We start from the raw sequence: 27,812 nt of genomic DNA on the forward strand, positions 1-27,812 counted from the left end.
ATCCGACGGAAGCGCAAATAAAAACCGCACAGCGTTTTGAATGAAATGCAACGGCTCCATTCAGGCAGGCACGACGCTCTTTTGGGTTTAAAGTCTCTGTTCGGGGCTCCGTCAGTCCGATATGTTTGAAGGCGACACGCACGCAAAGATCCCCACGGCACCCGAGTTGCTAGCGACTTTCGTTTGCTTTTTGCCATCACTCCCACGTGTTTGAAGCGAAACTATCGTGTACACAATATACACGTGTATGGGGTAGAAGCTGGCAATAAGCACACATTGCACAAGCACAGTTCTGGTATATGCAACACCGAATAATCATTTATCGGGGTTTTTTTTTAATATACAGAATAATTTATGCAGCTGCATCGCAACAACGCTGCACAATCCGTGAGGCGCACGTATTAAGGCGTTTTCAATGAATTAGTGTTTGTACACGTGGGAGGAAATTGCAAGACAAGGAGAAAACGCATCTGTGCGAGGGGGAAGCAACACCATCCCATACGTATGGTGCAGGTGGAGGTCAGTCTACAACTTCTCCGTTTCGCTGCATCGCCTTCTCCTGGCAAGCCAGGATATGTCGCCTCAGCACCACCGGTTACACGAGTTCTACAACATTTGTGCGATCCACCAACCCCTCACCTCCACAGTGTTGGATCATAGTCTTGCCCTACCGCTGCCCAGCGCGCTTGCGGTTCCACGAGTGGGGGAGGAATTACAGCCTTCTAATAGCAAGGCCGTAGCCATGGAGTCAACATTGGGGGGGACCAAATCTTCCGGGGGGTCTGCCCCCCCCCCACACAGAAAAAAATCTAAATTTGAAAACGAATTTCCTGCCTTAAATGTAAAACATTCACGAACACATAGGATGGACTTTTTACTTTAATTTATACAATGTCTAATAGTGTATTGTCACGTAGAAGGGAAATAATAAAATAATAAAAATAAAACATCATAAAATAAAATTCTCACGACGTTTCGGCCACAACGCATGCAGCCGTCCTCACGTGAAGAACAGAGCTGTTGGAGAGACAGCGTCCTCATTATTTTCCATCGTGGGGGTTCAGATGAGGCTTTGTACTTTTTCTCTATCATTTCCTGTCCAGGTGTCCCATCAACGTGTGTGCCTTTTGTCACCTTCGACGACTTTGTCAACGCGGTAACGCGTTTCTGTCGGCACACTGTGACCCGCTTGCTGTTGCCCAGTGTTGTCTGCTGTGCAATTTAATTTGAGAACAGGTCTCCATAACTCGTTCTCTCTCAATGGCGATATTACCTTTGACGTAAGTCCTATTCTTCACACTGTGTGTGTGCGTGCGCTTTAAATTGCGACGAGTGGTCAAATGTGCTGTCTTATTGGCTTGTTGCAATCATGACGCACATTTTTGATGGATTTTTTTTTAAATATATATAACAGAAAAAAGTTACAATTACTTGGCAGTGTGCCACAATAAGGTGTCTACAGGAAGTTAAAATGACCAAAAAAATTGGAACGCGCTGCACTATTTTACAACACTTGACTTTTAAAAAAAATTCACGAAATATGGATAGTTTTGTTGCCTTCCATAGCCTGCGCCTTGTGAATGAGACATTCACCAGGGGTTTAAAATCGTCTAAAGGTTGCTCGAACCTGATGATCATGTTTATTTAGCAACGCCTTTGTATGATAAAAAAAATAATGATATGATACTGTAAATGCTTTGATATATACTTGCAAAGATAAGGCCGCACCTCCGATTCCCACACGCTCCGATTAACAGGGTTGTCTACGTACGGTGTGAAATAAGTTCAACATACACGCATGCATACGAGCTGCGGAAACACCATTTGCTACTTGTCGCAAAGGTTCGTGGTTCAAGCCCCATGGCCCCCATGGTTAATACTGCGGGATTGTATGAACTATAACAAAATGTGGCCACTGCCTCACAGCGGATGGCACAGATCCCTCCCGACGTTATTCGGGAAAACTTGCCACGTTTTTAAATTACTCGCAAAAATTACGGCACTTAATTGGTTTACAACCACAGAGCGACATTGCTCCCCCCCCACCTCCCCCCCATTGGCAAACTGTACCCGTCTGTGAAGCGCAGCACTATTGTGGTAGCTTTACACCTGCAGAATGGCACGTGCACCAAATGTAGTATATAAAAACCTATGGCGCCCCCCAACAACCACAGCCTGCGGCGGCTCCCAACAGACTGGTCAAGTAAATCCTTACGATCCACTCGCACAGTGTGTGGTGGGGCCTTCATCCAGCAGTGGATTTAAGCACCAAAAAAAACTACAGTTAATCACGCAATGACAGAGTCACAGAATGACAGAGTGACAGAATGACAGACCTGGGTGTTTATATATATAAAATTACTCTTTGGTTCAATCTAGATATATAATTAAGAATTCATCATAGTTTCATAAAAATGTGAAATGAGTAATAATACAATTATTAATATATGTATTAGAATATAATATACAACTATTATATATTATTATAAAGTGGCTGTGTAATGATGCGTCAATTATTCATTTACAATCAATTCATATGCTAACAACACGTATTCAATAATTGAAAAGTTGATTGTTTTTTCACGTATTTATTTTCCTTTTATATTGTTAAAATACGGGATCCCCCAAACATCCACTCGAGGCACCACAGTACATCGCAATAAAAAAATAAAATTTTAGATTTAATAATTGTGTATGTACTGCACGTTGCATTTCTATCGCACCGTACGTAGCCAACCGTGCTAATCGGAGGTGCGGGGTAAGGACAACAAACTTAACGCAAAATGCAGTTCGGAAGGGTGGGGGGGAGTACAGGTCTAATATAAAGACAACTACTGTGGAGAGTAAAAATCCTGAAAACCTGGGCTCTTGCATGCACATTGCGCTCTCAAATCGCTTTGGCCTCCCCTTGCACCATGAAACGGAGGAATGTGGGCTACATGTCCTGTTGCCATCCGCTCCCTCTGAGTGATTCAGTGAGAGGTGAACTCCCATTATCAGATCCTGCCCGCCTTTTTGTGTCACCCTATCGAGATCGGCCCCATACCTGACCCTTGCGACGGCTCCCGCCTCGGTGAGCCGCTTCTCGGTGAGGATACATCTACACGTAGAAGCCGGAGGTGGTGAGAGCGCTGCCACTGGCCCCAGGCCACTGCCCAACCTCACAGAGACTTGATGAATGGGCGGAAAAAGGCTGTCTCACGAGACTATCCCAGCCACTGCAAGAACTTCGTTAGAAAGGGCTGCTTCATAAGCACTTCTGTCGTCTGACCCCTTAGTAGCTTGTACTTTCGCACACATCCCCCAGGATTACCCAACGATCATTTAACAACCCGATGTGTTTTTTTTCCTTTACGTAATGTCGGATTTTAGTTTCCTGTGGTAAAAAAAGTGAATGTGCTGTGACGGTCGGATTGATGTTCTTTATAGTGTAGGGAAACAAAGAGCGATATAACAACAGCAGCAACAACGCAGCTGAATGTTTTCATTACAACTGCCACGTATCATAATCTTTATGAATGGTTTTCCAGAAGGCCCAGAGAGAGAGCGGCATTTAAACAGAAATAAAGATATTTAGCAAACAAAATTCTTCTTAATTCAGTCCTGACTGCCAAAGCTTGCAAACTCATGCACACCTTTTTCTTAGGATAAAGCAATTGTGATGAATGTCTTAAGGTTTAACTGCTTGTGCTGCTTTGTGCAATACATTTTTTGCCAGAATACAAATACATATCCAGTAAGAGTCTCAAAATTCCACGGACTATGCCACTGCTTCATGATGCAGGCATCTGTACGTGATTAGATGCGGTGAGTTGAGGTTATTATATTATTAGTCTGTACCCTATGCTTGGCAGCAGTTGAAAAATGAGAATTTTTGGGCCACACTTGAAAGCATAGTTGTTTGTGCTTATAACTGTACTTTATCTTAATAATTTAGGTGCCGCTATTTACTGCCGTCTCTATCCAGACTGAAGGGACACGAACAAAATAATGAATCCATACTTGCATATTAACCTGTTCCCATTCCTTTGTCGTACATGTGCATCACCCGTTTCTATTCCGATTCCGTTCCGATGGCGTATGTGAAAAACTCAAATAAAATAACTATCAGTCCTGAGGCTCCCACAAGGCCATGCGAGAGGGTGTGTGGCACAGTTTGGCACCAGCTATCGTAGCGTGGTCGTATCGCTATGGTTTTCTGCGGTGAGTGCAATGTCTTTAAAAACAACGGCGCTGCGCCTCTCTAAATAAAATGAACGCTAACCGCTTGCGCGTTCCAAGACTCAGCAGTGAACGGGACCCACCGTGCAACTTGCAGACATCTCGGAACGGTGAAGGGCTAGCAGCCTTATTATCGCTAGATGTCTCTAAAGTAAATCAATACAGGAGTAATAACGCACCACACAATGCAATGTAAGGATGCTACCATGGTATAATGGCTTGCACACTGCACTTGAAACAATGGCCAGGTATCTTAAATCCCCCCCAACCCACTCGCCTCTGTTCACGCATCAGTATAAATGAATACACCATAGCTGGTCGACCGGCAGGTCATATGTGGTGGGGTCAAGTGTGGGTACTCCCAGGTCTTCCCAAGGCATCTGGCCACATGGCAGAGTCGGACAAATGCTCCGTAAAGTTAATTCTAGATTTGAAGTTTTCGTGACTGCAAGGATCCATACTCTTTGCTTCTTTCGGTAAAGTCATGTAGGTGAAAACAATAAAATAATCACGACGTTTCGATTGCAACACAAGCAATCATCATCAGGTGTGACAACCACAGCAGTACTTTTTTTTTTACTAAAGTTGAAGAGATGCCGGAGTTAAGAGGTTCATATAAGTCAGAGAGGGCGGTGGGGGGGGGGGAATAAGGGGAGGGGGAGCGTTATAAAGTGCCCTCTATAGCTCTAGCGGAGGCCCTTCCATCAGCAATTGCTGAGCAAGCAATTGCTGGGCTGCACCTTTACAATTAATACAAGTAAATCTACTGTATATGCAACTGCCATTATAAGACGCTGCATAAATAGGTGGTAAAATTTGCACACCTGGAGAGTTTGAGTGTGGATTTTTTTGTGGATTGTCTTCCAGCAGGGAAATGTGGGATGTTATGTAATCATTTTGGAGTGCTCCGCTTAAAACGACTGCCACCTACTCGGCCACTTTCACGAGCGCCACACACATCGGCAACCTTCTAAGCAGTCTCACTTTTATTACTCTGCTGTTATTTCATCATTTGTTTCCATCAACAATATTGCCTCGTCAACACATTACCTGCAATAAATACATCTGCTGCGCTATTCAACTATAAGCCACTACACGATACCAGCAACATTTATTCAAAATGCATTTTGCTGGGACTGAAACTATTCTTGCACTGTATTGCTTCATACATGCCTTAAAAAAAACACCAGTCGGCTCACATTTAACTTTTTTTCGCATTAGTATTATTTCTTGTACATTTTTGTAAATGATGTCGTCTTTTTTTCAGTGAAGTGGAGGGGATGCGTCACACCCGCACTCGTGCCTGACCCGGTGCAGTTTAGCACTGCTACTGTGGCTACTGGCAACGTCACGTGGTCACACAAAAAACCCATTGTGTCACAGCAGAAGAATGCACGCAGCAGACTCGGTTTGTGTAGCCAAGAACCCACGAACTGCTTTATCCAAACTCGAGCTGCCTGGAAACATCAACAGCTCTGCGATGCACTCTCGTTGATTGTGTTCCAGAGAATTCGTTACTTCGTTTATCATTTAATTCCAATCGCGATGCGTTCACGTGCCACCACACCCGGTCAAGGAAAATCTAACACGAATCTTCAACACAGGGAGTGCACCGCAGTTGGCACGGACCCTGGCGCAGGGAATGGAGTGCGGCGCCTGCGTGGGGCTCGGTGCCGTTGCACCGCCTGCACTCCCGATAGCTCCCGCCCGCTGGGTCAGGAAATGAAACGCGGCGTTTGTTGCCAAAATCAAAAGGTCTCCGATGTGTTTCAGGGGTTATACTCGCATTCTGTCCGACATTTCACCCAATGCGCTGGGGAAACTTTCGTGAAACATCTTTCCGACCGAACAATGCGCGGTACAACCCAAAAACACATCAGTGACCTATGCAGCAAAACCGTGAAATCCTACATAGCCAAAAGCTGATATTGATCATTTAGGTAATAACCAGGTGGCTCAGCAGGAGATTGAGCTGCTTGCATTCAAATCCTACTTGAGGATTTGACTCGGCTAATCATCCCTCCAGGTTCGATTAGATGACTACCACTTTGCTGGAAAGTCAACAGCGATTTTTCTCTGGATTGACTCGCCCCTGCCATCGAAAAGTTACATTTGGCTCAGGGCTGTCGATGTTGTATGAGCACAGCCTCGATGCTCATTTGAACAGAAAATCACTTTTGACTTTTATGAACGAATGAATGAACCGACTAAGCTCTCCCACGTCACCCTGCGCGTCTGTAGACCGTGCACGACAACCGCTTGGAGGATGTGCGCCTCCGCCCCATCCTCCCGGCTGCCAAGAAGCGGCTGCCCGTGACGGAGGGCGTCGTGGAGGTCCGCTACATGGGTTCATGGCGCCACGTGTGCGACGAAAACTGGACCCCGCGTAACAGCCGCGTCATCTGCGGCATGATGGGATTCCCTGCCGAACGCAAAGTCAACCGCGTGCTCTACAGGTCGGTAGGGCGTGATGGAGATCGGCCACAGCTGTTATCGGCTGAAGGATGGGCAGCCACTCGAGTATACGTGTGCACGCACAGCCCCGCTGTCAATCCACCGCTGAATTGAGGGCCTCCCCGTGCCGTGTGGGTCACGGGGGTTATTTAGGCGTGCTTCACGCCACGCTGGTCGGTGGCGGTTAGTGAAGGCGGAGGGTGCAGACGTAGCAGTACAGAATTGCAGAAAAAACTATGTATGTTGTTGCCACTTGATTCGTTTATGAAAAATAAATAAAACAAAAACATTTCATTCTCTAAGCCGGAGAACGTTAACATGTTCTCTACCTCCTTATAGTTGAGTGAAAATGTCCTAAAATGGTCGTCTTTGAAGTCTAAATCGGAACTCGAAGCTCGGTGAAATTTGCGTCACGAGGAATGTTCAATTACGGCTTGGAGAGGGAAACTAAACCCGACAAAAGAGATATGGATGTGGCTTGGGGAATGCGTGGCATGCTCCAGAAAGTCGTGCCATCCTGTTTGCTGTCATTTGACGGCTGCCTGTGGCTTGGCCAGACAGAGCCGAGGGCGTGCAGGCAGTCACAGGGCAGCCCCGTGTCCTCCACACAGCCACCCTTTTTTATTATTATTACTCAGCGGAAACCCGCTCTAGAATCCGCAGTTGTCGTGACACGCTCGGCGAGTACAAATAAATCATGTGCAGGTGCTACTGAATAGAAGTTATCAGAGCTAGTTCTAAAAAAAAAGCTGACCACTTTGTGTTCCTTTTATACACCAAGGCAACCACTGTGTTAAATGTTAAACCAACACCTCCAAAGCACAAATGCTAATCTAGTATAAAAGATGTGCAGGTGCGTTACAATTCACAATCATCCTCAATCCACCAATAGATGAAGGCCATGTTGGTCATAAAAATTTTCAACAGCCATACTTCAAGCCGGTTGGTGAAGGGGTGGGTGGGAGTTGGAGGGCTGGGTCGTGTCTGATGCCTGCGTGACACCGATGGCCAGAAATTGAACTCTGGTTACCCGCCTTATCGTGTCGCATGCTAACCACCGTGACACCACTCCACCCGGTAAGTGTATTAGTATAGCGATATTCGTATGCCTGCCATGGATAGCAAAATACAATTCATATTATCATCTGTGAATGATCAGAGATGACCAGTGTCCAATGTTCATTGAATAATGAACAACCTTGAAAACATTTATGCTATTATTTTGTTAAGTTCATTTATTTAAATACGAATAAAAAATATAGACTATCGCTGCTAATTCGTGAAGAAGCGAGAGAAATATAAATACATTCGTATTAAATTTTGGTTTAAAGCTTTCGTGACTGCAGGGATTCATATTCTTGGTTCTTTCGGTAAAGTCACGTAGAAGGGAAACAATAAAATAATACAAATATAAAAGAATACAATTCTCACAACGTTTCGACTGCAACACAATGATGATGATTGCTTGTGTTGCAGTCGAAACGTCGTGAGAATTGTATTGTTTTATATTTTTATTATTGTATTGTTTCCCTTCTATGTGACTTCACATTCGTATTAGTTATGGAATTTTCGATTTTCCATAAAGAGCCACTTCTCGCATAATTTTTTTTGTACTTCAAGTGCCAATTTGTAATTGGATGTAATCCGTCTTGTGCGGCTTTTTGCACAGTAGCGTCCTGATTGCAATTTCATTAAATTCATGACATTTATGTTATTCCACAGTCGTCTCCTGATTTTAACTGTAATTATATCTAAGAGATCAGAGGTAGTTTATTGCGACTTAAAACTCATTCACTGGAGCCTAGTTGCAATTATTTAACAGCATGTAAAGGATATGTACATTTTGATCCTATTCATTAGTATGATTAGTTTTATCAAAAGGACTTTTTACAATTTTCCCCCAATTTTCAAAAAATAATTTATATCAATAAACTACCTTTATTTAAATAAAAATAGAATTCCAAACCCAGTATATGCGACACTTTATATATCTTTACTTTTACGTATTACATCCTATCGCTGAGACAAAACAACCCATTTAGAGTTAAAGTAGCTGGTTGTGTGTAATTGTGTATTTCTTACAGGCAGAGAGGAAGCCAGAACTCCCAGTGTGACCCAAAAATAATAAATACCGTGGGAACAAAAGTTCTCCACTCGGGAGAAATGATCTATTATTTCTCTGGCAAAATCCCTGCCACCACACAATAGGGCATCAGCTTGCCGAAGCCAATCGCTTAATTTTTTACACATGACCAAAATTCAGAGTTATAGTTTGTCTTTTAAAAGTTGTATTACTCGACAAGTCGTCATTAACAGTCATGAACAATCCACAGCCGATTGAAGTCCTCCCCAAGTCACCGCCATCTTTCGCAATGTTATGGTGTAATACGGCAGTGCTTAGGGGCACTCTTAAGTATACACCAACGACTGACCGCACTTTGAAGATAAAGCTACATTGGGAAAACAAACGGCAAACCAAGACCTGCTGCTTCCTGCTCTGAGCCCGATGGAAACAGTTTTGAAATGACGCACACGTGTGTGCAAAAATACACAGAAGCCTTTCTGTTTCTGTGTTTTCATGGGTCTCTTGTGAACCGCGTATGTACATGTATGTATGTTGAACTTCATTTGCACCATACGTAGCCAACCGTGCTAATCACAGGACAGTGATAACATGATCAGCTTTTCGTACAAAGCAGCTATAAGAGCAAAGTGCTTAATCGCAAGATGATATGGGCAAAGCAGCACTCGATACTCGATACGGAATCAGTTTAGACTTAGGAATAAATTATAATTGATAGCTTTCATCCGTTTGTTAATCAAATGCAGGACACGGGGGGGTAATTTGACAAGACGTTACGACACGAGTGACAGCGTGGGTTGGTGAAGGGGGTTTTGAGGCCTTGGACTTGGTCAGATAGGAATTGAACTCGTGAGACCGAGTTCATAGCGCGTTGCACGAGCAACTTGGCCACTGCCCCACTGTGGAGAAAGAATAAGTGATTGATGATGGCGGTGGTGCCGGTGGTCAGATGATGATACGATTGGTGTCGATGATATCATCGGCAATGAGTTTCAATCCAGTGCAATATCTTGTACAAAGCTAACCTGTTGAGACGCAGCATGCGGTTGACACGTGACAACAGGGAGGTTCACTGTTCTACCTTTGTCTCTACAGCGATCTCTTTCAGGCTGAGGCAAACTTGAATTTGACCAACGGGGTCAACCCAAAGGAGAGGTGTAGCCGCCCAGGCTGCTTTTTGGAAGCTTTGCCGAAGCAGATTTGCTTTTAGACGAAAATGTTACGTCTTGCCAATTGCAGCAATAAAGTCACAGTAATTCAGTGCATAAATCAGACGTGATGTTGGAACGTGGAGACTTGGCATTACAGATGGTGTCCTGAAAATTTCAAAATTTGACACGTGATTTATGCGGAAACTGACCTAACATTTATGGATGCTATCTTAGCAGCTACTTGCAGCCTCGGAGTTTTGGTATGCAGGGTGTACAGTCAGGCATATCAGAGCTCTTATGAGGTCTAATTAACATGACCCAAAGACATGTTTGGTATTCAAGGTTAAGATGTCACGACGGTTGGATAAAATGATGTAATACTCTTTGGGGAAATCAACCACGGTGGTCCTTTGGAATATTCATCCCCACCTTAGGAATGTGGAATTTCTACCACTGGCTCAGGGTTGGAAATAGGAGATGATCAGCAATTGAACATGCTCGATTGAGCCACCAATTGTTTATTTTTATATATATATTTACAATGTGGTGCGTTTGAGAAAATTAGGCATTTAAACGAGTGATGAACGCGGTTTAATTGCAATGATTTCGCATTCTAGCAAATGCAGTTGTACAATAATCGAACCAATAATGTCCACGTTCCTTTAAGTGGCACCGTTCCTCCACCGTCTTCGTAGAAGAGCAATTGCCGTTAAAAATTCACCCACATGTACCCACGATCATTGGCTCCAGCAGTGTAGCAGGCAGTGTTGAAGCAAGAGCCTATGGAAATGTGACGTGGTCATTTAGCGAGGCTTCAGTAGAATGTGTACATAAAAGGAAGCATTTGACACCAGAGTGAAGCCTTGCATCTCTCTATCAGCCCCACGAGAGAGAGAGAGGCAATGTGCGGGGGTGTGATTGATTCTAGATTGCCAGGTCATCCAAATGTCACTGCTTACTTGCTCTGTCCGCTTGGTGATTGATATATATACAGCTTAAAAAATTATGCTCATGTGCCATCAGCACTTTATCCCTGTCCTTACAAGCGTTTAAGTCAATAATTCAGCCATCCCTAGACAATTGTGTTGTGGGTTGCTTAACACTTATCTGTGCTGATCTTTGCTTATGACAATTGTGTCTCTGTAATATGCTCCTACTCTTATAGCCACCCTGTTAAATTACAACAGTTTATCAAATTGACGATTTTAAGCATTGTCACTGAAATGAGTGAATCGCTTGGCTCCCCTGAATATGCACTCAATGACTCACACACGCTCAGAGGAAATACAGCACTCTTCACAAGGCAATTTTTGGTGTTCATCCCAAGGGAATGAATAGACCGTTTAAGTAATGGCACAAAGTCACAGCGGTACACACATATATATAAAAGAACATTTCACAGAGCATTGCCTGATTTAGATTTTTTTGTTTAATCCCTTTTTTTCTCCTCTCGTGCACTCGCGCCCGCGTCTCCAACGGGCAGGCATTTCTCTGAGCGTCAGCAGGAGAGGCCGAGTTTCCTGGTGCACTCCCTCAACTGCACGGGCACCGAGTCGCACATCACTGCGTGCCAGCACGACCTCCTGCCGCTGGGCCCCAAGGCCCACAACAGCTGCCTTGCTGGAATGCCGGCCATTGTGAGCTGCGTGCCAGGCCCTGCCTACTCGCCCGGTGTCGCCTTCAAGAAGATCTTCAAGTCGGAGGTGGCGCAGAGCGGTCGAGCTGCGTTCAAACTTTTTGTTTGTTTCTTCAGATCGTATGCCGATGGTGCTTTCGACATCGTGACAGGAGACAGATCAACCAATTAAGATTGCTCACAGAGCAGCTGCACCCCTTTTGTGCTAGAGAAGAGCTGGCAGAAGTGGATATCACAGAGCTACCTCTGAGGTGGCGGCACTGCTTCCCTTGCTCTGCCGCGAGAGAGGCGCTGTTTGTGCAGGATATCACGTGATGGGATCTGTTATTTGGTGCGGTCATTAGTGACAGGTTGAGATAATCAACTCGCTGCACTTGATAATCCAGATAAATTACAGGAAACTGCCTGGATTTGAATCCAGGATCAGTGCCGGTTGCAGTGCTCTTGACCTTTGAGCCACCCGGCCACCTCAATGCAAGTGGTTTGAATTCCCTACCATGGCTAACATCAGTGGGAAGAGATATCGCAATGTGTGCCGGGCCTTCCCTATTCATATTCAGCCTTAAATCCCTTAAATCATCAACCAGTGCTGCGTATAAACGTCAGCAAAGGTGGCGACAAAGGTGGTCGGGCACGGTTCTGGCCACGCCACGCCGTTGCGCGTCGCACCTTCCTTGGCAGGTGCTCGCTGAGAGCCCTTGGTCCCAGCGGTCTGTCGAGTGGCACACGGGAGATGTTTGTCGTTTGCAGGTCCCGATGGTGCGCTTGAAGGGCGGGGCGATGACGGGTGAAGGCCGGGTGGAGGTGCAGCGCGGTGGAGAGTGGGGGACCGTGTGCGACCAGCGCTGGAGCACCGTGTCGGCGAGCGTCGTGTGTCGCGAGCTCGGCTTCGGCAGTGCCAAAGAGGCCCTCACGAGTGGCCGCATGGGCCAAGGTGGGAGAGAACATCAGCGGCCCGCGAACTTACTAAGCGCGTACCGATGCGTGGAATCGTCAACTGAAGTCAATTGTTATGCCGAGGATACGTGCATCAAAGTGTACGCGTACGAATCAATGCTGATTTATGTAAATGCTGTGCGAATGATAATTTCGGCCAATGGAACAAAAGAGACGGGGCAAATGAGACAACACGAATGTGACCGTACAATGGGTGTAAATAGTACAACCAAGACAGTCTACAGTATATGAGGCAGTACAAATTACGTAATGTAAACGAGATAGTTTATGTTAGACATGTAGTGCATTGAGAAGTTATTAAAAAAATCTTTTTTTTTACAAATTTCTAATGGAATTGTGCTAAAAGTATTTCAACAGCGTGGGGCTGCCAAGTACATCTTACACGGTTCATAGTTCTGGCAAGCGTTATGTAACATATCTTTAAAACCCTTACTCATTGCATTTTACATTTTAACCCTAAACAGTGGGTCAAACACAAGTGTCAGCTATGACCAGACCAGCAGGGAGTGGAAAGAACTATTCCTATTCAAGTCATCCCCTTAAGTTTGCACGTGCGACATCTGTGTTAAATGAGTGGTGTGCATGTGTTTGTGCGCGTGCGTGCCCTTGGCGTGTGTGTGTGTGTCCATGTGGGGAATGGTAGTGTAACGGTTAGCGCGCTGCACTCCCGGTGCAACTCCCTCTCATGGACAACACCAGTGACGATTATCTGAACCGCTCCTGGGTCTCCCCGAGGTCGACTGCGGCGTGTAGTAAACATCGCCACTGGGGAGACAAAGGCGGCCGGGCGTGGTGCTGGCCACCCACCCCCCTCGTGTGCCGTGCCGGCCTCCATGGGTGCTGCTCGCTAACAGCACTTGCCCCAACAGTCTGTTTACAAGCTAAATGGGGGATCTTTGCATTTTGTCTTTGTCTGTCTCCATGCACGTGCACGTCTGCCTGCGCTGGAGCGTGCGAAGTCACAGAATCGTGTTGCAGAGCACGCGAGTGTGACACGTGCGCACGTCCGCGCAGCAGACGCGGTGCGCTGGCTTCCGCGATTCCCAGCACGTAGAGCCACTCGCCGCTGCTTCAGCTTAAACGTCCGCCGCATCTGGATGGTGCATCGCCAACGTGTGGGCCGCCTGCGCTGTTGCGTCCCGTTGATATGCGGCAACTTCGACTGTGCTGTGAGTTGCCGTGATCGACGTTGCCGGTGTCTCCGTCGCAGCCATGGGTCCCATCCACATGGCGATGGTGCAGTGCACGGGGCAGGAGAGGAGCATCTTCGACTGCCCGCATGGAAATGCCTCGGACCACGGCTGCGGGCACCATGAGGACGCGGCGGTTCGCTGTCACGTGCCCCACATGGGCTTCGAGAAGCGGGTAAACGCTCGCAAACGAACAGCAGCCGTGTGTGGACAGGACACCGGTCCGACTGCTCTCTTCGTGCCAGAATTTCAGGCAGTGCGCAAAAGGGTTCCACAATTCATGGAATTGGGTGGATGTGAACCTCGGCTTTTGGGGAGTAGAAATGTAGAAATACGTACGCCAGCTGTTGATATATCAGAAATACTTTTAACCAAATCTTCAAATTGTATGCATCGGTGCAGTTGGGAATAACGTTTCAACGGAGCACTTGGGACCAAGTGCCCAGAAAAGGAGCGGAGGATATTTAGTAAGCCCAGAACTAGTTTCCTTCAAATATTTTCCTCATTATTTGCGAAACAGTTTTACCTTCTAAAAAATTAACATGCCATTTACCCGACTTAAACAAAAACGTTCGTTTTCAATCTTTTATAAAAAAACAACAACCCCCCACTGCATACGTACAGACTTTCACGTCGACTCGCGCAGTTTTCACCGTGCGTATAGTGTCGCTATCCCACAATGCGCCAGCGGCGCACCCTGGGAACCGCGGCAGTTCCTAACGGCGCGGCTCTCGCACGCTTTGCGCGACCTCCACCGCGCCACCAGATCCGCCTGCAGGGCGGCCGCAACCGCTTTGAGGGCCGCGTGGAGGTGCTCACGGACGGGGGCCTCAATGGGACGCTTCACTGGGGCACGGTGTGCAGCGAGGGATGGGGGATGCTCGAAGCATCCGTGGCCTGCCGCCAACTCGGCCTGGGCTACGCCAGCATGTACCTGCAGGTAACCCCCCCACCCACCACCCCCCCACCACCACCACCACCCCCCCCCCCCACCCACGGCGCGGAAAGGACGCGTCGAGATGGAAGTGGCGAGCAAGCGACTCGAGCCGACCCGCCAACGAAAAATACCTGTGGGCCGTAGGGTCGACGTAATGCCAAACGACGTAATACTAACAGCGGCAGGTAATGATTGTTCTGAAAATACGGTTGCTTTCATTGCTAGATTTGAAAATGTGAAAAGTGAAACATTCCATCGCTCGGTGGGAAGTCAGTACACCCGAGGGGGTGGGTAAACAAGGGAACGATTCAAACCCACGTCGTTCACGTGTTATTCGTGGCTTAACCCCACGGCAACAACTCCTGCATGTACAAGACGATGATTTATTCCAGTTCAACATCTGTGCAATCACCTCAGCCCTGCTGCTCCTCAGCTTCCACCTCCCCCCGCTTTCCACCCCTCCTCTCTATGGAGGGAAGGGGGTGACCTCCTCAAAGCAAGCTCCCATTAGGAATTGCTTGTTCACTATATTTGCTCGGCTCGCTGTGTCTTTTTACCTGTGCTCGCTGGATGAGGTGTATAAGCCTTGTGGCGTAGGGGATTGACAGCCGTGCTGTATGAAATATGTCGCACGCGTACATTGTCTCTTTCATTGCAGATCGTTGTGGTGCAATGGGTACAATGTTGTACAAATGGTCGATTGCAGTTACAGGACATGTTAATTAAATTAGTTTTTTTTATTATATTATAGTTTTAAAGAACCTTTTTGGAACACCTGTTGCTGTCGATTAGCGTGAGTGGCCTGTATGACTGGCTAAACATCTTTATGTATTACGATATGAAATATGTACGGCCGATGAAACTAAACAAAACGGGCAAAATCTACTCCAGAGAGCAGTTCAAACGTAAATAAATGCGTGCTATGGAATTGATAATGACTTGAAAGGCTTTTCGAGCACTAACGCAAGACACGTGTGGAGCGGAGTTTAAACCATCGGACTTATTTTCAGGGCTCTGAATGATTCAGGGTTCTTTAAGCACCGATACACAATGGCTTGGAGCTCTGATAGTGAAGGCACTGCTGATATACAGTTGTCCATGTGTCCATGAAGCCAAGATGTGAGAACATCTTTGGAGAATTTCATGGAAGCCAGCAGCATTGACCACAAAGCCACGCTATGTTTTGTGTTTTCAAACGCGCATGTGCGGTATGAAATAAAATGTATCATTTTGTATTTCATCATGCTTGTATAATATGTCTGAAGAGGACATATTATAAGATCCTATTATGACATATAATGTCATTATTAAATCAAATATTTCCAAAGAGGACATAAAACATATTTTACAAGTTATGTTCCAGGCCCTATTATTTCTAAGCTAATCTATGCAATCAACGCAGTACAGCATTTGCAATGTTTATCATGCTAAATACAATTAAATTATTGTTGGAGGGACAAAAGTGGAATATGGAAGAATCGGATTTATAACCATCAAAATAATTAAATCAAGCAAATAAGTCCTTTTGGAAAATGGATTTGATCATGAGAAGCACCACACCAGGGTGCCTAATAACATTTACAATCGTTGCACATATTTCCGGCGATAACATTTAGATCAGAAACATCGACTCTGACAAAGAAAATGGAACAACATTTGATATGTGTTTGCTTGGGAAGCGTGGACAAATTCGTGTTGTGAATCACAACTGACTGACATTCACCGGAAAACAAACACGAATCGGAGGCATCACATCGTTCTTTAACAAAAAAATGAGTGTCTTTGGGAAGGACACATTGCCAGAAGCGATAATGCTTGATGGATGGCACCGGTGATGGAACCTCAAGCCAGAGGAGAGAATGTCCCCACGAGGGTGACCTCTGCACTGACGGAACGATGAGATGAGATCAGTTCGTGTGCAGGGGTGAGATGGATTGTGGGATTGCGTGACTTGTGACGGATGGTGAAATCGTGGCGAGGCCTTCATCCAACAGGGGGTAGACAATGGCTGAGGATAATGTATCATGCATCATGGATAACATCGTCTGAATTCGACTTTGTTGACCAATGCACAACACGTGGAGGGTTCCGTAACATTCACATTGAATCAGTCATACCATGTGTGCACGGCACTGTGTAGCACTTGTGGCTATTGTGATCCAGACAGTAGTTCGTCAATGTTTCCAATAATTATGATGCTGAACAGACTTTTATATAATTCAAGGGGACAATGCTGGTTTCAGTCTCCATGGCTACTAATGCACTTGGTCACAGAGCAGTTATTATGTTGCTTCATAAGCTACGATATATAATCCTGCTAAAGTGCAAATGACACCATTTTCATTCAATGATTCCGGTTTTGTATTGCAAAGTAATAATTTGGTATCTTAGACGATTTAAAAAAAAACCAACTTTGTCTTCCAACGCCTCTTCCTCTCAGCGACTGAATGCTGCAGCGAATGTAACTTTCACGCCGCATTAAATTACATCCACCCCACCACCACCCCCGCACAATGCACGCCAACCCTCCGCTACACATCCCAACAGCGCCGCGTGGTAACATGAATTAATCGCCTTGCTGCGCATCCCTCCCCCAACCCCTTTTCTCATTTCCCTTCGCCCCCGCTGCAGGAGACGTGGTACTTTGAGGGCAGCCCCCTCCACGACCAGGTGGTGATGAGCGGAGTGAAATGCGTGGGCTCCGAAATGTCACTGCAGTACTGCCGCCACCACGGCGCCGACATCGCCTGCCGGAAGGGCGGAGCGAGGAACGCGGCCGGCATCATCTGCTCAGAGAGTAAATGAGTGGCTGGCACGCTCACGCCGGGCTCCCCCCCTCTCTCTCTCTCCCTCTCTCTGCCGACACGTGTGCGAGTGAAGCGCGCGCGGTTCCTCGCTTAGGGGTCGTTGCTCCGCCTCTATGCAATGGGACGCACTCGAACGGTGTCGACTCTCGCGTTGTCTTGCGCAATCATCAATGTCATCGTCATCATTGTCTTCATTGTCATCACCGTCGTCGTCATTGTCATCGTTGTCATCGTTATCATTGTCTTCATTGTCATCACCGTCATCATCATTGTCATCGTTATCATTGTCTTCATTGTCATCACCGTCATCATCATTGTCATCATTATCATCGTTATCATTGTCTTCATTGTCATCACCGTCATCATCATTGTCATCGTTATCATCGTTATCATTGTCTTCATTGTCATCACCGTCATCATCATTGTCATCGTTATCATTGTCTTCAGTGTCATCACCGTTATCATCATTGTCATCATTATCATCGTTATCATTATCTTCATTGTCATCACCGTCATCATCATTGTCATCGTTATCATTGTCTTCAGTGTCATCACCGTTATCATCATTGTCATCATTATCATCGTTATCATTGTCTTCATTGTCATCATCGTCTTCGTTGCGCGTGTCGCCCGTGCGTGCAGTGGCGCCGGACTTGGTGCTGAACGCGCCACTGGTGCAGGTGTCCTCGTACCTGGAGGACCGGCCCCTGCACCTGCTCTACTGCGCCGCCGAGGAGGACTGCCTGGCCCAGAGCGCGCGCAACATGCACTGGCCCTACGGGCAGCGCCGCCTGCTCCGTTTCTCGTCGGAGATCCACAACCTGGGCCGTGCGGACTTCCGCCCCAAGGCTGGACGGCACTCGTGGGTGTGGCACGAGTGCCATCGGTGAGCCCCAACCACCGCCGCCACTGGCTCCCCTGCATCATCACGCGGACTCTCCTCGGTCGCCAGGTCTCCCGTGTCAAAAAGGGGCTTTCTGTCTGTTAACATAAAGGTGTGAGAATAGGTTTGCCCCTTTTTGTATGGCAACAAAACGGCTGTGTTGAGATGTTAAAACACCAAACTGAAACCTTTTACAAGGAATCACGCCTGCATTAACCACAATGCTTGCGGTCAGAATGCAAACAAAAAACAAACTCTGATAATAAATTCATTGTCTTTGAAACTGATTGGTCCACACCAGAGACAGCTTTCTTTTGAGCCTCGTATCAAAACGGTGTTAGACGCCAAAAGGCGTGATTGGCTTTGTCATTTCTCGCTCCCAATATCTTACTCTACACCCATTACCGAACTCCACTCCTCTGTCTCCATGTCCTTTCCCCCCCTTGCACTGCTCCTATATACGTCCGTTGCCGATATATGGCTCTCCACATCTTCCATAGCTATGTCAAGCGTCTCTTTCATATGTCTGCTGTGCTGCTGTCCTTTCCAGGCAGAAGCATTCACGTAATTGAACGCGCTGAAGGTGAGGGTTAGAACTTCAGCTCGAGTGTCAAGTCCCATACAAACGACACGACGACCTCACTATCTGTAGAGGAGCGCACCCTCGCACCACTCTAGAAGAAAACCCTGAGAAAGTATGCCCCTTACCATGCGATCCTGATTCTGCTGCCCGGAGGAACACTGCTAAATACCAAATACAAACCCAGGGCCGACCACCGGATGATGAGAGTTTGTGGCGATGCCGCTCCGTAGGCGTCTGGTGCATTCTCTCAACCCCCCCCCCCCCCCCACCAGCTCCCACTGGCTGACTTGTAACAGGTTGTGTTGTTGCCTTATCCCAGCCACTACCACAGCATGGAGGTGTTCACCCACTATGACATTCTGAGCACAAACGGCACAAAGGTTGCAGAGGGGCACAAGGCCAGCTTCTGTTTGGAGGATACCGACTGCCAAGAAGGTGCACCACCCTACACTGCACGCATCCCAGCCTCCCCGCTCGGTTGAACGCGAATACGACGTCTAGCATCTGAGTGCGTGGACAAAAATAGTTACGTTGTTTTGTATTCATGTTGTTTTGCTTAAATGGGTCACGCCCCGAATAAATATGGATGTTTAAATCCGACCTTCTCAAAGCATCTTTCCACTTGAACAGATGGTTTATGCATTGCTGCTGAATTTTGTTAATTTTAAAAGCGTTTTATTTTTATTTTGTTAATATCATTAAATACTTTTTTTGGTTTATGCAGTCAATTTAAATTTATTAAGTTTTGTTCTCATGCAATATACATAAAAAAAATTGTTGGCACCACTTTACTGTGACGCCATTTGCATGAGCGATGTACTGTAAAGAAGTTGATACCTCAGAAATCAATAAAAAAAATCATTTCCATTTTTTTTGTTCCATAACCAAACCTTACCACGTTACACTATAAACGATACATGCGTCTCCGTTGATCATGACGAAATGGGGGCCGTCCATAAACGACGTCACGCGATTTTTGACCCCCCCCCCCCCCACGTCGTCACACGGCGTCACAAAAAGTCAGACCCCCCCTCAAATATGACGTCATAAAGCTCGACAATGACTGTTGTCATTGTAGAGCTTTGTGACGCACTACAATCACTATTGTCATTGTAGTGCGTATTTAATGTGGCGCTGCACTCTGAAGTTGTAGGAGAAAACATTTATTAAAAAGTCTATTTAATTAAGTAGAACGTGTTGTCTATATTTAAAGTTGCGCATTTTGATGTGACGTCACATTTCTCAAATTCCACCCCCCCCCCCCTCGTTACACATCGTCACAAATGTCTGACCCCCCCTAGGTGCGTGACGTCATTTATGGACGTCCCCAATGATCATAATTTAAAAGAGTGATCACAGTACCCATGCTGTACATTTATTTTGTTTTCATATCCAAATAAAAGCTGAACTCATACCTTAAAGGGAAAAAAAACTATACGCAAGGCGACACTTTGGGCAATGTTATTTGCGGTTTTTGCATCATTGCCAATGCATTATCACCAAATAATTTGTCTAATGTAGTCAGTGGCTTGAGCCCGGTCCACAAAACTACGCAGGCGGCGGCGTGAAGATTTTATCACACGCATTTGATCTCTTTAAACATCCGCATGTCCACAACGGCAATCATCGACGGACACGAGTTCGAGATTTTAGAGCCCGAGGTATTTGCCACCACCTCGGCCGTGATTACATCCAAAGCTTCTGTTATGCACTGCCGCAGCGTCTCGGCTTGAGAGAAGATAAAAATTTACACACGAAACGCGTGCAAAAGGAATACGCTGCGAACATTTTAACCGCGCAGTTCAAACTGCCGTGCAATTAAAAGCGCTCTCGGGAACGAATTGTCGCCCTCGTTGAAAGACCGTGCACAAACATTGACCCAGCGCCTTGAGGTATTGTGTTGTGTGTGTGTGTGCTTGCCGCCACCTGCAGGAGGACAGAAGGTGTACGAGTGTGCCAACTTTGGCGAGCAAGGCATCACGGTGAACTGCCACGACACCTACCGGCACGACATTGACTGCCAGTGGGTGGATGTCACCGACCTCAAGCCTGGAAACTACATTTTCCAGGTACACGTACCCCGAGAAGGAACAATCCTGCCCCGTACGCGCGCAGCCTGGGCGACATCCGTGTACGCACCCAGCACCTGCACGTGCACTGCCGTACTTGTGTTTTCATCCGACTCATACAAACCAAACAAACACTACATACCCCCCCCCCCCGCCCCCATAAGCCTTTTAACAGGCTAAATCTTGACTTAAAGCTTTCGTGACTGCAGGAATTCATATTCTTTGGGTCTTTCGGTAAGGTCACGTAGATAGGTTCAAAGAAAATAAAAAAGAAATAACAAAAACCTACGACCGAAAGACCCAAAGAATACTTTTAACAGACTCTTGGGGCAGCTGCTGCTGCTGCTATTCGGCCCAGCACTACACGAGGAGGTGGGTGGCGAACACCGCGTCTGGCCCCCTTTGTCTCCCCAAACGCTGATGTGTCTATAAACCACACCAGGTACTCATTCGATGCTGAGTCGACCTAGGGGAGGCCCGGGACCAGTCCAGATATTCGCCACCGATGTTGGCCGTGAGGCGGACTCGAACCCGTGTCGCTGGGTTCGTAGTGCAGTGCGCTAACCACAATCACCATTCCCCACCTACGCCTAAAACCTACATGGACATGCACATGTACACACGATGCCTACATGGGTGTGTATATTTTTTTGCATGGGTGTTGTTTTTCCCTTTCAGGCCAAATGTGTACCTTTGCACCAGGTACATGCATACATACATTCCTCCCAGGTCTTATTTTGTAAATCAGACGTTGATATCTCAATGGAAACTCACCTGGTTTAAATAAGGTTCATTGATCCACCCTGTTGTCCATATGCCGTATAAATGTGTGCCACGTGTCATTTAAAACTCAGCGCTGCCGGTGCCACACAATTGGTGTGAAATCAAAACTGGCCTCTCACTCGAAAATTATTGATTTCCGTTCCACTTCGACATTCAGCACTGTACTGAAAATCAGGCGCTGTTTGCGCCTTTCTGAACAAATGTTGAATGTCATGGCTCGTTATTTAAAGATTGTTTCCACACCACCACCACCACCATCAGTAGCAGCAGCTGTGGTCTATCCACTGCTGGATGAAGGCCTCGTTGTCGCCAGCCCTCTTGGTGCTACCACCGTGACAGTAATAAAACTGGGCCCTGTCACCACTTTATAGGTAAGTTGTGCATTAGATAACTGATGACAATTGACGTACACCAACGCTTCAGTGTCACTACAACAAAACAACCAAAGTCAAACACGTACATTTGCAAGCGATTGAGAGATTAAAGTGAGGAAAAAACATTGCGGGGTTATTTGATTCCGGATCGAGTACAGACGTACAGCAGAAGAAATCTACGGGGAGTATCACATCTGGCCTTCAAATTGGCTTTTTAACTTTAAAAAAAATCGTGTTTTCATTATTGAATTGCTTAATATTTTAATGCAGCGCATATGAACGCACGTGCGGCTCGCATGCAAGATGTTGACTGCGGTAGCATTTCGGTCCGAGGATTCGCCGTGGAGTTGCCATGGTGATGTGTATGACACCATTCGCAAAAGACATCACAGTCAGAAGTCAACCCATCTTTATTTCTGCTGCCACGCCGATGCCCCAAGTGTTACGCAGAGGAGGCACTCTATTGGCAGGCTGATGGAGTGGCATGTGAATCTGGGACAGTTGCCGATATTAACCCCTTCAATTGCCAAAACCTCTATTGTGGCGGCGTGCAAAGCACACGCAAAGCACACGCACGAGTCATCATGTGCCCAATTCCGGTCCACCGAGCTACAGTGCAAGTCTCAGAGCATGGTGCCGTCCATGCTTAGAATTACCCCGAGAGATAAAAAGAGGAACACTTGGCCAGGAGAACATATGCAAGTCGGAGACATCATATTTTCGGTCGTAGAAAAAAAAGTTACTGAACTCTGGGCAGGACTCTGGGCAGCAGGACACGTCGCCAGAAGGGATGATGGCATTTGGTTGATAGGCAATGGAGTGGCAGCCAAATTCTCAGAATCAGAATCTTTATTCATCCTGGAGGAATCCGATCAGCTATGAAGCTCTTTCCACAGATGTCGAGTATAATGGAGGGAATGTGCCTGGGAGGACGTCCACCGCAGACGTGGAGCGATGAGATCAGGCCCGTGTGGAGGAGCTCCATGGAGTGTTGTAAACAAATCTTGATTGATGGTGATGACTTTGGGATGCCTTCACTCAGCAGTGGATAGATCAAAGCAGATGATGATGAATGCTTATCTTCGCTGTAGGAATGGACTTTAGTCTTTTTAACCAAGCTTCTAAAATCCCAGTCCTTATTTTCGTATGTGTCAGATGCGTGCCATTGTACCATGGCGATTTGTGTTTGCGTTCCAAATTTGTATTTGTATTCCAAATTTTGGCCGTCGTGTGCCGAGCCCTGTTTTTTTTTTAAGTTGTAGCGTTAAAAGAAAGAAACGGAGACATCTCATTTTTGCCCACTAGGTGGAATTTCAGCAGCGTGCAAAGAATTGTCACAACCAAGGCGTTGGCATTCAGAGGTCCTCTCTTTATTGCGCAACCCCTTATTAAAAAAAACCTGAGAATTCAGATTTTTTTTTTGCCAAGCGCGTGATACAGTGGCGTAACGACCGTGCGTTGTTAGCTCACGGGGTGTGGCAGTCGGTTAGCTGGGTCCACAATGTTATGATTTGTCTCGCACGGCGGCACCTCGGCTAATCTATACCGGCGGCTCCTCTTGCCTAATCACATCGTGACAGAAGTTTTTTTTTGTTCTCCGACACTCTTGCTGAACACATATCTCGTGGTGGCTGTCAAGGGGGCCCCAACTCGGAGCTTTGGCCACCATGTGGGAGGGCAAGGCACCCACTAACCCCCACGCTCGTTACGCTACTGACGTGATCGCTGGTGCAATAGCATGGGTGCTGTATTCAGGGAACAGTTAAATATAGTTCAATAACCATTATGAGAAGTGAAAAATGAATAACAACAGGGATCTAATTACGCAATTTCTAGCGCGCACATATTTCACTTTTCCGGACGCAATGTTCGATCCAAAACTCGGGAGGCACGGAAGCAAAGAGCTCAGAGTCCTGGCTACGCCAGCCTCACAGAGGAGAGCCTTTAGCTGCTCCGCGAAGGTGAATGATGCTGCGAATGGTGCGGTGTAAGAAAGTTCCAGATGGCTGCTGCAGCGACAGAGAAACGTTGCTAAGCCACGGAGAGTCTCGGTTTTCGGTGCCACGAGCAAATTATTAGACGGGTTCCGTCGGACGCGGCAGTCTCGCTGTGATCGGCGCGATGAGAAGGGTGGACGGGCTACGGCGGGAGGACCTTGAGAGAGGAGAGAGCCACTCCAAAGCTTGTCGGTAAGCCATGGTGGCATCCATGTGGCCGTGCCCGATGCCAAGGAGGGCGCATGACAGGTTACTTTGGAAGCTGCCGTCGCGTGTCGAGGTATTTTTCTTGGATCCGAGTGAGGATAATGAAGAAGGCAAGTGCCAACTTTGCTGCAAGCCAGAGTGTTTTCTGCAGCCGTAGTCAACATTGGCAGGATGTCCCACACGGCCTTGAGATGGTGATTGCACGTTAAAAAAATTGTAAACCCAGACTAACACGCAGACAATATATGATTCCCCCCTCCTAATACATTTTTGGATATTAGTAATAACGTACACACTAGCACCTGAAGAAGATGCGAGGAATAAAAGGGGATCAAGGTAATCGCAGCACTCATGGATCTCCCAAAAGGATTATCCGGAAGGAGAGTGGGGGGGGGACGTTTATGACTGATTTCAAATAAAATTCATGTAACTTCAATATATCTCCTAGAATTAATTAGACATGCAGAGGGCGGGAGGTCACAATACATTCTTATTGATAATTTGAGTTTATTAGTGCACGTACAGTATAGCTGTTCTTAATTATCATCATTGATTCGAAGCTTTCGTCACTGCAATAATCCATACTCTTTGGTTCTTTCGGTAAAGTCACGTAGGTAAAAAAAATATATCACGACGTTTCGATCGCAACACAAGCAGCCGTCTTCAGGTGAAAAAGACGATTGCTTGTCTTCTTTGGTTCTTTCGGTAAAGTCACGTAGAATGAGAATAAAATAATAATTGATAAAATAAAATAACACAATAATATTATTGTGTTATTTTATTTTATCAATTGACTTTACCGAAAGAACCAAAGAAGATGAATCATTGCAGTCACGAAAGCTTTAAATCGACGATTGCTTGTGTTGCGATCGAAACGTCGTGGGTGGATCACATCCTACGTTGCGCAACGGCCGTTCATATTTGCGATCGATTGTCGGTTGGGCAACCTAAACATAGGGTTATGTAACGTCACAGTTGTTTGGACATATTGTTTGTATATATTCTAAACATATCGTTTCGTGCAAGGTTTGAATCCGGTCCTAACAGGTAGCACATTCAGTTGCGGCAGCCTGATGTGATAATTATCCATTGGTCGATACCAAAAGTGTGTACTTGGGTTACGTAATTAAATTACAGCTGCTAATCTGCGGCTGATAACACCATACTTCACCACGATGGTCAATTGGAGTTGGCAAGGGAAAATAAAACATTTCAGATATCACTCGCCAAAAAAGTGTTAGCTGTGGTCTGCAATCGTGGCTCACATCGCGAGTTAAAAGCGCGCGGTGCACTAAACATTCTGCTACCGCTCCATCCCATTGGGTTACATAAGTGGACAAGCTGTTGTCAAAAATCAGTCCGCTGAAGGGTTATTAATCGTGGCAGCATTTGACCTGCCGTACACCAAAACATGAGAACATGTGGCCAGCCTTGACCTTTTGAAGACCTTCCCAGTCACGAGTTCTCAGTCTCCTGTTGAATGTGGCTATCGATCGGGGTTCCTGTTTGACGTTATTGAAAGGCGAAGCCTCCGAGATGGGAATGTAGGGAGTGGAACATAAGAAATACGATAACGTGACTAGTATTTTACCCTTTTAACTGGCACAAAAACTGACACCTTTATTCAAGGCATCATGTTTGCAATGACCACAACACAAGCAGTCAAAATGCAAACAAAAAAGACAACTCTGATAATAATATGCACTGTCCTTGAATTTGATTGGTCCACACCCGAGACAGCTTTTCTTAGAGCCTAGTCTCCATTGGTGTTGGACCAGAGGACGCCAAAAGGATGGACAGTGCATATTATTATCAGAGTTGTCTTTTTTGTTTGCATTTTGACTGCTTGTGTTGTGGTCATTGCAAACATGATGCCTTGAATAAAGGTGTCAGTTTTTGTGCCAGTTAAAAGGGTAAAACCTATTCCTATATCTTGTTTCTGGCAAAGGAGGTCTCATAATGTTAATGCTCACCCCGAGCCCTCAATACTCTGGTAGTGCGCTGTTTTTGAGTTGTACGCCTTTTGGCGTCCTCTGGTCCAACACCAATGGAGACTAGGCTCTAAGAAAAGCTGTCTCGGGTGTGGACCAATCAAATTCAAGGACAGTGCATATTATTATCAGAGTTGTCTCTTTTTGTTTGCATTTTGACTGCTTGTGTTGTGGTCATTGCAAACATGATGCCTTGAATAAAGGTGTCAGTTTTGTGCCAGTTAAAAGGGTAAAACCTATTCCTATATCTTGTTTCTGGCAAAGGTCTCATAATAATAATGACTTTTTGAAACCTATTAACATACATTTGTTATCATTTCGATTTAAAGCTTTCGTGACTGTAAGGATTCATCTTCTTTGGTTCTTTCGGTAAGGTCACGTAGAATGAGAATAAAATAATAAAATAACACAATAAAATTCTCACGACGTTTCGCCCACAACGCAAGTGGCCGTCTTCACGTGAAAGGTACAGACCTGTCGGAACGACAGAGCTTCAATGTCGTCCCGACAGGTCTGTACCTTTCACCTGAAGACGGCCGCTTGCGTTGTGGCCGAAACGTCGTGAGAATTTTATCGTGTTATTTCATTATTTTATTCTCATTCTACGTGACCTTACCGAAAGAACCAAAGAAGATTTGTTATCACGTTACAGCGAATTATCCGTTATTTTCACATAAAAAAACGATAGTCCCATGTAAGTGTTAACATGTTTTTTTTTAAGCACCCTGTATTTCTTCTTGTTGCCAGGTTGTCCTTAACCCCAACTACGAAGTGGCCGAGACGGACTTCACCAACAATGCAATGAAGTGCAACTGCAAGTATGACGGGCACAGGATATGGATGTACAACTGTCACGTCGGTGGGTTCCCACGCGTTTTCACTTGGCCATACTTGCGACACCGACTGCAGTGCTCTGACGTCCGATGCCTTTTTTTTACTGAGATTTAAAATAACGAATTATGACGTCGAGCCATGGCAACAATCGATGAAGGAAACAATATCATGGGGACTTTTTTTTGCCAGTATCAAAGTGTGAAAAATAAGAATAGATTTTACCCTTTCTGGCAATAAAACGGTTGTGTTAAGACGTTCGAACACCAAATAGAAACATTTTGCAATGAATGAAGTCTGCGTTAAACCACACACGGTACTTGTGGTGAACATGGCAAACAAACATGCTCTGATAATTATACAATGTCTTTGAGGCTCCTTGGTCTACGCCAGAGACAGCCTTCTTTAGGGCCTAGTTTCACCAGTGTCAGACCAGAGAATGCCAAAAGATGATGGTGATTTTAATGATCGTGATAATTATGATAATTAAGATACATCATTGCCACAAGTACAACTTAGAACCCGTTCTTGCAAGCCTGAGTGAGCATAGCACGAGATCAAAGTAGGCTTGTGTGGGTATGCACAATAGTAATAGCGATCCCAACAGTTAACATTAAACAAGTTTGTCGTAATATATTAAATACGCTCACTGCATCAG

At 46.0% G+C, this 27,812-nt stretch overlaps 1 protein-coding gene across 1 annotated transcript in view; it reads left to right on the forward strand.

Moving 5' to 3' along the window:
* LOC116940506 (lysyl oxidase homolog 3A-like) overlaps positions 1–27,812 on the forward strand; it is a 45,482-nt gene that overhangs the window by 13,301 nt on the left and 4,369 nt on the right. Inside the window, exons 4-13 of the mRNA XM_032950419.2 lie at positions 6,463–6,677; positions 11,393–11,612; positions 12,296–12,479; positions 13,713–13,867; positions 14,459–14,632; positions 17,261–17,426; positions 18,079–18,322; positions 19,222–19,337; positions 20,835–20,971; positions 27,071–27,182. Of these exons, the coding sequence (XP_032806310.2) occupies positions 6,463–6,677; positions 11,393–11,612; positions 12,296–12,479; positions 13,713–13,867; positions 14,459–14,632; positions 17,261–17,426; positions 18,079–18,322; positions 19,222–19,337; positions 20,835–20,971; positions 27,071–27,182 (1,723 nt within the window). The remainder of the gene's footprint in view (positions 1–6,462; positions 6,678–11,392; positions 11,613–12,295; positions 12,480–13,712; positions 13,868–14,458; positions 14,633–17,260; positions 17,427–18,078; positions 18,323–19,221; positions 19,338–20,834; positions 20,972–27,070; positions 27,183–27,812) is intronic.

This window comes from Petromyzon marinus, chromosome 9 (genome assembly GCF_048934315.1).
Source record: "Petromyzon marinus isolate PM22_M1 ecotype Great Lakes invasive population chromosome 9, UKy_Petmar_22M1.pri1.0, whole genome shotgun sequence".
Taxonomy (NCBI): Eukaryota; Metazoa; Chordata; class Hyperoartia; order Petromyzontiformes; family Petromyzontidae; genus Petromyzon; species Petromyzon marinus.